This window comes from Platichthys flesus, chromosome 10, assembly GCF_949316205.1.
Source record: "Platichthys flesus chromosome 10, fPlaFle2.1, whole genome shotgun sequence".
Taxonomy (NCBI): Eukaryota; Metazoa; Chordata; class Actinopteri; order Pleuronectiformes; family Pleuronectidae; genus Platichthys; species Platichthys flesus.
This window is the reverse complement of record NC_084954.1, coordinates 11267282-11279914: the sequence shown is the minus strand read 5'-3', so window position 1 is coordinate 11279914 and position 12633 is coordinate 11267282. Positions and strand designations below refer to the sequence as shown.

Below are 12633 nucleotides of genomic sequence, written 5' to 3'. Positions count from 1 at the left end.
CCGAGTCATACGTTGGACATTTTTTTTGTTTTTTTCGAATTCGCGCCTTAAAACAAGGAAATAACGAAGAACGTAAAACCACACGAAACACAACAAACACATATTTTCACTACACTAACGTCCAACGTGCTTTTCCGACACGTACGTAACTTTAACGCAGTTTCTCGTCGGGCTGGATCTGCGTCGCCTTTCAGCGCAGCTGGGTGGAGGCTGCGGGAGAAGCTGCGGAGACGAACCGGAGGTAAACACACAGAGAAACTCCAGATCCCACACCGTGATCACACACAGACACACGAGCCACACAGGTAAGAGTGTGTGTTGTGTTGGTTTTTCCACTTCCTGTGTGTGTTTGTGTTCGTTAGAGCCTCCGGAGAAAGTCGCGTTATAAACCGGGGGGGGAGCTATTTAAGGTGGAGCTGGATGAGTTGGGCTTTTTCTCTTCCAGCGGATGGAGGTTAATGAGGATTAGAGATTAGCTGAATGTAGAGATGGTTTGATTCGGGTGTTGTACTTGTGTAATGGAGACTGTGGTGTTTGAACGATCCCCCCAGTACAGAGCTGGTTCCACGGTAAAGAAACACCACCATCTCTAAACCTCCATCTCTAAACCCTGCTGTTCCTCTGATGGAGGACGGAGAAGTTCTAAGGCTGCAGGTGTAGATCATGTAAACTGGTTCAATCGAGGCCTCTCTTCAGTTTCACTTTATTTTTGCATGGCGACAAAGCCCAACACACGTGAACTCAAGATAGTTTGTGGAGTTTGTTTGTGACTTGTCTTTCTTTATAACAGAGAAATACAAGAAGTTGGCTCCGTTTCAATGGGGGGGAGACCTCTGGTCGTAGTGAGATGAGAGAGAGAAGAAAGAATAGAGAGAAGAAAGGATAGACAGAGATAGAAGAACGAAGAGAAACAGAGAGAGAGAAAAGAAAGAAGACACAGAGAAGAGAAGAACAAAGAGAGAGAGAGAGAGACCATCATATCCGTTATCTCACTCCTACGCTCAACCACAACATAAAGAATGATCATCTGAACCAGCTCCATCTGATCAAACTTCAATACTCACTCAATATTTATTACAAGCACCATATAGGTCATTCAAATCTGTGTTTATTACTGTTAAATGGTTTTTATTATAAAGTTATATTATTATATTATATATGTGTGTATATTATATTATCTGACTCAAGATGTTGAATTGGGATCTTCATGAAACGTTTAACAACTTCTTTCACAAAACAAAAGTAAGGTCATTTGAAACTGAAAGTAAATCATAAAAAAATTCTTTGATTCAGTGTCTTCAAAGCAGTGTTGTTTTTGGAAATATTGACACAAGATCAAAACAGGACGTCGCAAAAAAAAAGGCTATTTGATCCACACATATTTAAAAAGAAATAGAAAAAGAAGTTTGCTGATATGAAAACATTTATTTTACAGAATACACAATGCAGAAAATATGTATGGATATTTTGATTAAAGCAATCTGTTTATTTTCGACATTATTTTGAATGTTCTATCTGGGCGTATTTGTAAAACCCGGAGCACACGTTACATTTCTTTGTCCTAAGGGTTTTTGGAATCATTTCACATTTTTTTAAATATGTAATATTAAGAAAATCTCGTTTTATCAAAGTTTTACCCCTGAGTCTTGGTACCAGCCTTGGCCCCTTTGGCTCAGCTCTTATTATTATCGTGTGTGGCTTCAGAATGAGTAAAGCTTAAATAACACTCTATAATTCATCTGATGTGAGAGGCTGTGCAGCTGTCACAGACACACAGACACATTAAGAGCAAACAGAGGATCATAGCTACAAGAACTGTTAAGCTGAAGGTCTCCACTCTCATTCAGCCGAAAATTCAGTCGACTCTGTGTTTCACACTCAATTATTCATCACCTCCGCTGAGACGCGAGAGGACGGCCCTGTCTGGTCTTTAACTCTGTGGTCCTCGATGATCCAGGTCGGTGGTGGGGGGGGGGGGCTCGGAGGCCTCGATGGTGTCGTCATGGTGAAGGATGTTCCGGAAAGTCAAGAAGCGCCACAGCAGCAGCAGCTCGCAAAGCAGCGAGATCAGCACTAAGAGCAAGGTGCAGTAAGACACACCCAGACACACACACACACACACACACAAAGAATCATTACGTGTTTTCATACCTGAACTTTAGACATTTTACATCAGTGTTTTTCTAATAAACACCAGAATCGGCCCGTATCACCAAATGCTTTCAAAGTTCCAACTTCTGAAGATACTATGACCCGGATGACTCATTGTTTTTCCAAGTAGACATCTTCATCAGAGTCTTCCTCATGCATGGCTCCTCTTTTTCATTCTGAGATATATTTATTGTTCCAGTTTTGGTCCATCAAGTGTTAGAAACATCACCAACACACCAACTTTCCAGAAATGTTCCTGCTTTATTCTCACATTGGCACAGTTAGATATTATCCAGACATTTTCACAGGGAGTGGGCAGGACAAGTTACTCAGAAAATGTCCAGAGCAACTGACTCAGCAATTTGTATCGTCACATATCAGCTCCTCCGGCAAATTTCAGGAAAATATCTGGACTTCGGTGATGTATGAACGCAGGTACTGTCTTCTTACCTGCTCTTGTTCGGGTCTCTCTCCAGTCGGTAGATTCTAGTTTGGGGGGGCTCTCCAGATCGAGCACGGTCGCCAGCCTCGACACAGACTCCACCAAGAGCTCAGGTCGGTCACCAGGCACGTTTCACTCCCCTTCTCCTCCTGCCGTGCACTTCTCTTCCTTAACCAAGCTCGTCCTCTGACACTTCAGGTAACAGTGCATCTGACGCGTGCGCTGAGTTCCGGGTGAAGTACGTGGGAGCCATCGAGAAGTTACAGTTTGACATGAGCAGGACGCTGCAAGAGCCTCTGGACCTCATCAACTACATCGACGCGGCTCAGGTGAGAAGAGACAGGGACTGTGATGGAGGGACGATGCTTCCCGAGACAGAGACACGCTGATTTACACATTCTGCTCCGTCCCTCAGCAAGACGGAAAGCTGCCGTTTGTGCCCGGAGAGGAGGACATGATTCTGGGAGTGTCCAAGTACGGCGTCAAAGTGGCCTCGCTGGACCAGTGTGTGAGTAGCAGCGCAAAACTTAGAAGACTCATCAATGGAGTCAAACTGCAATGTTCAGGTAATTTAGCATCATTGAAGTTATTTCCCCCGAAGGATCCCTCTACTTTATGGGAACCGTGCTGAACCAAATTACATCTGAAACCACACTGGCAGTAAACGATCACCTCTCTTGACCTTGAGCACAGTCCAAGAAATGTATTCTGTATCGTCTGAGTCCCTGATGGCGTGTTTCCCCTCGGCCAGGACGTGCTGCATCGTCACCCTCTGTACCTGATCGTGCGCATGCTCTGTTACGACGATGGCCTCGGCGCCGGGAAGAACCTGCTGGCTCTCAAAACCACTGACCCGCCGCAGGAAGAGTGCAGCATCTGGGTGTACCAGTGCAGCAGCTCCGTGAGTGGGACCGATCGCAAAGTGAAACAGTGTAAACAGTGACACAAACTTAGATTTAAGGTTATTAAACAAGAGTCTCCGTTTGTCTGAACAGGAGCAGGCTCAGTCCATCTGCAAAGTGCTGTCGGCCTCTTTCGACTGCGCTCTGACCTCCGACAAGTCCTGAGGTCAGGGACACGGACCAGTGCCGAGATCTGTCCAGGAACAATCCCAGCAGCTGACAATAAGAAACCCAGCATACCTGCAGTTCGTTTGTTAAACATGTGACCATTTCCCTTTTCACCCAACTTTTACCGTGTTATTGTTCACAGAGGCTAAAGGCTCAGTGTGTAAGATTTACCTGAAAGAAAACTATTGGCAGAAATTGAATATAAACTTATCCTGTGTGTTTCATCTAAATTGTGGTGAGGGGGCATTCAGCTGCCACATGAAACGTCACCACTAGATGTCACTAGAGTCTACACACTGAGCCTTTAAGTGCAGGGTCAATCTGCTCTGCTGCTCTTTGTTAGATTTCATGAGTCCAGCCTTTGATTCGATGGCAGAGTCTCATTCAGTCTCATTCTACAGTGAATGTGTCGTAATCATTTCCCCTCCTCCTTTGACCTTTCAAAATAAAGTTTGGAAAGGAGGGAAATGGTTGCATTGACGAAAAAACAATACACCTTTGGAGGACAGTGCACGGTTTTTATCTGGGAAATGTAAACGCCTCATATTTATATAAATGACGGTACATGATGCTGCAGCACATCTCCACCTAGGTGTGTCAGCATGTGAGGATTCATGGGAGACATTCAAACTTGACGGTACACACAGTATTTATGAGCCACAGTTTGTTTCTCTTCACGTGGAAACCTCTAGATCACTTTGGAGGTTTTAAATCTTTTTGTGTCTTTGTGTTTAAAAAACAGTGTCGTTACAACAGCATGTCAGCATTTGTTAATAAATTGGGTTCTGTGCATATTTCTTATTTCCTCTTGTTTAAAATCTCCTGGTACCAACAGCTTGATGTATTTTCTGACTTGTTTTTTTACACCTGATACCAGAGAAACCTGACGGGGCTGTAAAAAAGCACCAGAAAGATTTAGGAGCAACAAAAAAGATTTTACATCCGTGGCACAAACTGGACATCACTTGGGACATATGCTCTTCCTGTTCACCTCATTCCAGTTGGGTAATGAAATGTATTTGATCTGGTACAATAAAAGAAAGGAAGTTTTGTATTTGAAGTATTTTACTGATTAAAATGTTCCTTCTCTTTATGTTAGTGTTGTCTTTTCTTTTTAAGTGGTTTTATTAAAGAAATACTTTTTTCACATTCTCCCTCTGCTTTCTAAAATGTGGATGCAGTAATGCTGAAATATCGCCCAACAGAGGGAGCTCATGTTTCATCATCTATCTTTGACTTGAGATTCACAACAGTAAGTTTATACTTACTAATACTTAAATATGAGTCCATTAGTTTAAGTAGTTTTGTGCATTTAGGTCTTAAGACTCAAATATCCTAAAATAAAGTAAACTGTGTTCATATCAATTATTTACTAAAACTAGGAATCATTTCCATAAATTGACCACAAACTCATTTAACACTCAGACCAGTCAAACAAATCATTGTATTATTTCATATTTTATTATTCCAGTTTCATTTTCCCATTTTCTTCCACAACAGAGTTATGAGTCGACGCAGTGATCCACAGACAGTTAATGAGAATGAACTGATGAGGGTATTTTCCCAGCAGTGTGAGTGTGTTTGTGTTCTGAGCGCACGTGCACGTACACACACAGGTCCAGCTGAGGTCACAACTATAACTGCTCATCACCACAGTGCATTAAAAGGACATTTACTGCCCACGCTAACTCTGCTCTTTACATTTAAATATCAACAAAACCAAACCAAACATATTTACATGAATAGGTTATTAAATCTTCCTGTTTCCAGTGAGTTCATATTAAACACGATGAAGAGAGCGAGTGAATCAGCTCCGTGATTCACACGCTTCTCTTCTCGTCATTCACAAATCCATGGAAGGCTCGATATCAACATTATGAACAGAAAGAAAGTTGCTCTGCAACTAAAGTTAATTACATTGTGTGTTTTATATTTATTTAATAACACTATAGATCAACTAATCTTTCTACATTATAGAACCCCGGTTATGTACAAGTATGAGATGCTTAAGCTGTGGGAAGGACATTCTTCTCTGCGTGTGGTTGTAGAGCGTCAAAATAAAAATAAAAAACCCAGCACGTTGGAGCGTTAATGCGCTAAAAGACAAGAGGAAGCAACAGAAGTCACAGCCAACTTCTGCTTTTCATCACATTCACTCGATTTTACTTTTTTGATTTCCTCTTTCTTCAATATTCTTTAATACTGTCATCTTCAGTTTATTCTGTGAAGCCGACACACACTCCCTCTTTCTCTAATAGGGCAGATGTCAGGTGAAAACAGCCTGAGGTGTCAGACTGGACATGAAGGTGATTACTGGCTGCTGCTATGGCTCCAGTCACTGTCATCCTTTGACCCAAAGAAGCTCGGGAGGAAGAAGTGTTGCTGTTGGATATTTTCCTAAAATTGCTCAGGCAGAAAAAAGGGAGTAAGGTGTGTGACCACAGAATTCATGTGCAGCTCTCTCACTCTACACACACGTGGGGGGGAAGCATCTTCTCCCAGAACAGCTGAGGTGAAGGCTTTTTTTTTTACATGCAGCACTTTAATGTCTCTCTATCAAAACAGGGACAGGGAGGATAGCGCCCCCTGGTTGCAGCTTCGAGCATATTCTGGGGTTTAAGTTAGCACCAATAGAGAAACCTCCACACAGGAGGGCTACTACACCAAGAAGCAGTTGGGCTTTTATAAAAACACACATGCACGGAGGTGGAATGTAAGCCTGTCGTCTACGTTCACTCTTACAGTCGTTAGTTAAAGTTAAGATACATTGCTGGAGTCTTCACTGGTACATTTGCAGAAAAACGGGAGAAAAGAACTCTGTACACAACCTTCATCATGTCACGTCGTCTCATGTTGTAGCAAGGATAAAGACAAGAAAGTGCATTTATTGCGAGAGGCCGTTCACTACAATCATAAAGAGTTTCTTCAATTTTAAGAGGCTGTCTCAGAAACGTTAACAGCAAGCATTAAAATCCACGACACCGACACTTTCTGGCCCGTGTGTGTGTGCTACCGCGACGGCCACACAAATTTGCAGCTAAGGTGATGGATCAGCAACGCTTCCTCAAAGCACGCAGATGATGCTGATGATGTCGACAAACAATGGGATGATGGTGGGTTGGTGGGTTGGGGGTTTGTGGTTGGTGGTTGTCGACAGACACAGGCAGCGGGTGGAGGTGGGACGCTGCGTCCTGGGACACGTCCTGAGACCCAGTGAGATCTTTCAGTCAGCGATGAAGTGCACAAACGTGACCGGGAAGGCTCCTCGTCTCATTGGATCACCTTCGATGTGGCCCAGCTAGAAGAAGGACGACAGAGGTGAAAGGTCGGAGGGCAGACACAAACCAAAATCCTGGATTTTAAGGGTAGTATTCACTTTTTGGGGAAAGTCTTATTTCACCAGGACACCAAAACATTGTACTACTCTGTAGTGATGTATATGTCACCTTAAGCACATATACATCACTCAAACACAAGTAAACACTGGGACTAGCTAAAACAATAAACTGTTAATTAAAGTTGTTGAATGATTCCGTAATGATTCATTAATTACTAAATTACTGTATGGAGTTTAGATTCAAACTGGTAGAGTTAGAGATAATGAAATACATGTTTACATGGTTTTAACACGCTGAAAAGGTTATTTCAGTCAAAAAGGTTTAACACATTTGTCGCAAGATCAAAATAATAATAGTTTTTTTATGATGAATTCTTATTGTATTTTGCAACCTGATTTAAGCCAAATTGCAACACCTAAACCAAGATAAGACAAATAAGAACTGAATCTAAATTGAATTGAATTTGAATTGAGAAAACAGTGTCAACATCCATCTCTACTAAACACCATCTAAAACTATGAGGGTCTAAATCACAACCACTATCTCAGTAATCTATAAAAAATGAATTTACTGTACGATATTACCTTAAGGAAAGAGAGTACTTATTTATGTCCATTAAGGCTTTTTAAACATCTTCTATACCTGGAAAAAAAAAGCTAGGACATGTTTCTGCTCTGAAGAACAAAATACAGAATAACAATTAATGGTTTTATCAAGTGTTGATCCAGGCTGGTCTGGAGATAACTGACAACACACAAGAGATAAAAGTCATGTTATCAACACGGCGTCTTCAATGGAGTGTGGAGTTTGGACAAAATGCTGAAGTGATATTCAGGTTTGGTTTGGTCACGTTGGCTGGGCAGATTCTTACACCTAACATGTCGTTTTAATCAGGGAAAACAAGCAATATCCATGTGTGTCAGGAACAGAGTATCACAAACTCAGTGCGGATTGAATTTACTTTGACAGATTCAGAGATAAAAACTAGAATTCCTGTCAGGTTCAGGTCGGGCTTGGCTACTCATCTCCTGGGCTTGGACAGAGTGTGGACAGAAAAATGCTGCCCGAGCTGCACTCTTGTTTAACATACAACAAAACACCCTTCTGTCTTTTTACGCATATACTCAAAGTACAAAATAATCCAATTAAACTCCAATTATGCATCACAGTGACTTCATCGACTGCTAGTACGATGCTTTCCTTTCAGTACGAGAACCACAGAAGGGGGGATGACGCAGAGAGGAAGCGTGGGGGACGGGACCTCGTGGGACACGGAGAGAGAGAGAGATCGACTAAATACTGTCAGATCTGCCGAGGTGGCTCCGAGGAAAACAAGCCACAGCTGGTCGGTGTTCACACAAGGAGCTCCACAGAGGAAGCAACAGCAGGAGGAGGACGAGGAGGAGGCGGTGCGGGATAACGGCCAGAACGAGGTCACGGCTTTTTTCTGCTGTGAGCCACCGTGGTTGTGTAGCGCTGGTAAAAACAGGACCACAGTGGGACAAGAGACGCTCATGTAATCTCGTGTGAAAGAAACCAGCAGCGTGAGTCTAAAGAGTGATACTGACCCACCACTCCTGGTCCTCCTCTCCATCCACCACGATCACCTCGCCCTCGGAGAAGGTCAGCTCGTCCAGGTTGTCGGCCGCACAGTTGTAGATGGCCTTCACTCGCTTCGGCCTCTGCTTCTGTGAAACAAGACAGGGCTGTTAATAAGTGGGAGGAAGGAAATGTTGACGACTGTCTACAACACATGCAGCAACACAATCGTGGTTGATTCTGTTTCACTCTGACTTTTGTTTCTGTCTCTTTTTCACCACATTTAAGATGTTGTACTTGTGTTATTGAGTATCTTTGCTGTGTATTGTCTGCGGGTGTGGATGTTGTGTAGTTTCTAAATTCCTCGAGGACAAACGTGTGCCTTTTTAAGGTTGAATGACCAAACTTGTTTTGACTTCTCTAATTAAAGTAACTGGAACAGGGGCGCTCACAACAACAGGAGCATTCTTGGAACATTCAAGCATTTTCTATGTGAATGACACCTCTTTATTTATGTATATATGTATTTATAAAAAATGTCTGATGCATGTTAGAAACATCATTGACACCCCCCCGCGCTTGTGTATTTTCCGGACATGCTACTAGGGGTGCTGGCAGGAAAAGAAAATGATTTCCGTTCTTGTGAACAGCCTTTCCAGAGAGGTTGTTGTGTCATGCCACTGACAAAGAGTCACCAAATGAAGACAAAGGAAAACCTGCTATAATCCTAAGATTCTCCGCCAGCTGACAAAACGAAAAGAAATGCAATCAGCTACTTTTTCGTAATTTCCACCTTCAAAATCTTAAATAACGATTTACGCAAACAGTGTCCCTCCAGAAACTGTGAATCAGTCTTTGCATGAGAACAGAGTGAGAGTACAGGAAGGATATTTACTGCTTAAGTCGACACTGGAAACACTGAGACAATAGGTCGACCCTACACAGGAGGAAACCGCACAACATGGCATGAAGCACGACTCGTTAAATCAGCAGCCGATGATTCAGTGCTACAGTATCAATGAATAAGCACTTTACACGCTACAGTATCTGGACGATAATGAGGAGAAGCATGAGGCACTCACTGGGTAGGCCTTCCTCGGCATGGTGGCTGGAGGCAGGGCCTGACCTATGGAGTTCTGGGGGCATCCTGGCACTTCCTTAGCTGGAACAGGAAGAGGAAATGATATCATGCAGGCCACAACTGAACTTTCCACATTTTCCACGGAAGAAACCGGATTTGACAGATTGTGAAACAACATGTGTGAACTTTGCGGAGACACTGGACAGACGCAGATTTGACCTGGGGGGGGGGGATATTTTCCCTCTCTTATGCTTATCTCTCACCTGGTCTCTCGATGGACTGGGTTCGATTTAGAGGACCTCTGTTGAAGCTTTTATCGTTGCTGAAAAATACAAAGAATATAAAAAAAACACGTGTCCCCATTATTAAAGTAGTGGTTCACATAAAGACACAGTAAAGTGTCCAGCTCTCGGAGACGCCGCAGCAGATTTATTGAAGCACTATCAGCCCTGTGGGGAGATAAAACAGGAGAAAGGGGCGACCGGGGAGGAGAGTTATTGCTCTTCTGGCACGACGCCTAGTTTAGCCTCGAAGCTAATGAAGTAGCTAAACAGCAGCCGTGAGGAAACAAAACAGCACATTACGAGACAAGAGTTCACAGCAGCAAGAAACACAACCCTGAGGAAATACATGATTTCCCTTTGTGTGTGTGTGTGTGTGTGTGTGTGTGTACTGAAATATATGAATCTATTGTCCTCTGGTGTAAGATAATGAAGCAGTGGAGTCACCGCTCAACTCCTTCTGGTTTTTGTACATGGTGATAGTTTTCTTACGGCTGCAGACACACATCGGTTTTATATTCTTACCCAGCAGGAGACTTGGGGGGTGCCGCTCTGGACCCCGGGGGCCCCTGGCCTGATTTGGACTGTAAGTTCAAAGGAGGAGGAACTAGAACACATAGTGAAACACCAGAGTTAATTTCATCTGGTTCATGTCATCGTCATCATTATTATTAATATTAAACTTGTTATCATTCACATAAAATCGACCTGCAAAATTATCAATAAAGAATCAATCATTAAATCACTTAGCGCCTTATTAGCAACACCTGTACAACTGCCTAATCATGCAGCTTTACAACCAGTCGGTTGTTAGTGTGGTATTTGTTTCAACCTGTGTAAATAAATAATAATCAAACCCAGCACCTGCATAGAAACGACAGATGTGCCTATGTCTCCAAGATTTGAATGTTTAGCAGAGCCCATTAGAAACTGGAATATTTACATCTTCTTACAGAGGCATTTATGATTGGATCAGTTTTGAATCCATGATTGCTTTTAATTAGAAACTGGTTAAGGTTGAGAGGGATCAATGGGTGGAGGTCTCTCCGTACCTCCAGTCGAGGTGAGTCTCAGAGGCGGGACAGGAGGGTGCATGTTGGGGGGGTCTGAGGAAGACCTTTGTCGCCCCACCAGGTCTAAAGGACCGGGCTTCCAGCTGCCGGACCCTGAGGACTGAATGATCCCACCTAGACCGGATAACTGGACTGAGACAGAGCGAGAGAGAGAGAGAGAAAGATAGATTATTAATAGGGAAGAGAGAGAGAGTGCCTCACATTGCCCAAACCAGCATTCAGCCGTTCAATTGAAAATCCATTTCCATTTGAGTGTAATCGAGAAAGACATTAAATGGGGAGAGGGAATGTGCAGAATGTCGAGGCTGTGGTGAGGTGAGCAGCTGGTTGTTTCTCCTCCGCTCTCTTGGCCGCACTCCAGACGACCACTAATGTTATTAAAGATCGAATGCGGTGGACTTGTCACAAGTCGGTTTGCCTAAAGAAATAACTTTTCCCCGAAGCACATACACACCGAGTTTAATGAGAAAAGGTTTCAGATGTTTTTTCGTCAAACAGTATCATGCCTTTTTAAAACAACTGTGTTTTCATGAAGTTCAGCTTCGGTGTCACAAACTGCTTCTGTTCAACATGAAAATAAATCCTGCCCTTTAGACCTGAGTTCATTTGACTAGATGAGACCTGCTCTTCCTGGAGAAGAGGTCAGAAACGTTCTGCGCAGGCGGCCTGTACATCTTTCCTCTGCCTCTGTACCCAGAGGCATCTGTGACGTTAGAACAGGTCAAAAGGTCACTCACAACCGCAGAGTAATTAACATAAAGGCAGAGGCAACCGGCGGCACAAGGGGAAAGGAGACTTCACAGATACTGTGGAGGTGGAGGAGGAGTTTCCTCTGAGGCAGATTTTAGGAATACAACTTCCAAAGTACAAAAACGTCAGACACGGTTTCTCAGATTTAAGATTTCATTCATTCAATCTACAATCTACATTTGCCTTCCACTCTTCTATCTCTGATGCTGCTGTGTCTGACCCTTACCCAGGTTTCTCGGGGGCAAGGGCGGAGCGGAGGTGGCGGCGTTCTGGTTGTTGTTGAGGATGGTGCCGTAGGTTTCGTTGTTCACCAGGCTGGGCATGTAGCCACGCTGCTTGTCCTTGGAGAGGGCGTCGCGTCCTCCGGGGCCCAGGGTGGAGTTACTGCTCGGGGTGTAACAGCTGACCGGTCGCTCGTCTCTGCGATGAGGACTGGGCTGCAAGGACAACAGAAGGTCAGTGTGGGTCAAAGGTGAAATATATATATATATATAGTGTATGCATGAGAGATTTGTGATTGCTCAATTTGAGAATGTAACGGGTCAGACGTGGTTCATCAGATTTGTGGTTCTGCATTTCATTGGTCTTTTCCTCTCTGACTTTAAGGCATGATGTTTTTGATTTACCTAGTTTTGACCTTATTTTTAACCTTTGCCAATGAGATAATGATTTCATCTGTGTCCATTTGATTTTCAGCAGGATGACGCAGAATCTACTGAATGGATTTCCATGAAAGTTTATGGGGGGTTGTGTCATGACTTGACGAAGAACCAGTTAAATCCAGATCGTCCTACAAAGCGGCCTTCCAGTGTTCTCACTTTGCCGTATACTTAAAAAAACTAATTCAACACATCGGTAATACATGAGTACATTTTCTAGTTTCTCAAACCAAATGTAAAAAGCAGGTC

General features: G+C 43.3%; 2 protein-coding genes across 3 annotated transcripts in view; one reads left to right on the top strand and one right to left on the bottom strand.

The window, feature by feature from the left end:
- The first annotated feature begins 11 nt into the window (after positions 1-11).
- itgb1bp1 (integrin beta 1 binding protein 1) lies at positions 12-4756 on the top strand. Of its 2 annotated transcripts, none has more exons than XM_062397246.1 (7): positions 12-241; positions 1958-2084; positions 2628-2706; positions 2792-2922; positions 3009-3101; positions 3345-3494; positions 3589-4756. In XM_062397246.1, the coding sequence occupies exons 2-7, from the start codon at positions 2013-2015 to the stop codon at positions 3658-3660; spliced, it is 597 nt and encodes a 198-aa protein (XP_062253230.1). In that variant the 5' UTR covers positions 12-241; positions 1958-2012; the 3' UTR covers positions 3661-4756. The 2 variants fall into 2 exon arrangements, with proteins under 2 accessions (XP_062253230.1, XP_062253229.1); XM_062397245.1 differs by having other exon boundaries at positions 12-305.
- Positions 4757-5102: 346 nt separating this feature from the next.
- The window catches only part of asap2a (ArfGAP with SH3 domain, ankyrin repeat and PH domain 2a), a 50493-nt gene continuing 42962 nt past the window's right edge, over positions 5103-12633 (bottom strand). The window contains exons 22-28 of the mRNA XM_062397584.1: positions 11952-12162; positions 10955-11107; positions 10428-10509; positions 9885-9943; positions 9623-9702; positions 8570-8689; positions 5103-6961 (exon numbers count right to left, since the gene is read on the bottom strand). Of these exons, the coding sequence (XP_062253568.1) occupies positions 6887-6961; positions 8570-8689; positions 9623-9702; positions 9885-9943; positions 10428-10509; positions 10955-11107; positions 11952-12162 (780 nt within the window). The 3' untranslated portion in view covers positions 5103-6886. The remainder of the gene's footprint in view (positions 6962-8569; positions 8690-9622; positions 9703-9884; positions 9944-10427; positions 10510-10954; positions 11108-11951; positions 12163-12633) is intronic.

Coding starts and splice junctions, on each gene's coding strand:
- itgb1bp1 (XM_062397246.1), top strand. CDS start 2,013: ATGTTCCGGAAAGTCAAGAAGCGCCACAGCAGCAGCAGCTCGCAAAGC. Junction 2,923..3,008: donor ACTACATCGACGCGGCTCAG/GTGAGAAGAGAC, acceptor TCCGTCCCTCAG/CAAGACGGAAAGCTGCCGTT. Junction 3,495..3,588: donor TGTACCAGTGCAGCAGCTCC/GTGAGTGGGACC, acceptor TTGTCTGAACAG/GAGCAGGCTCAGTCCATCTG.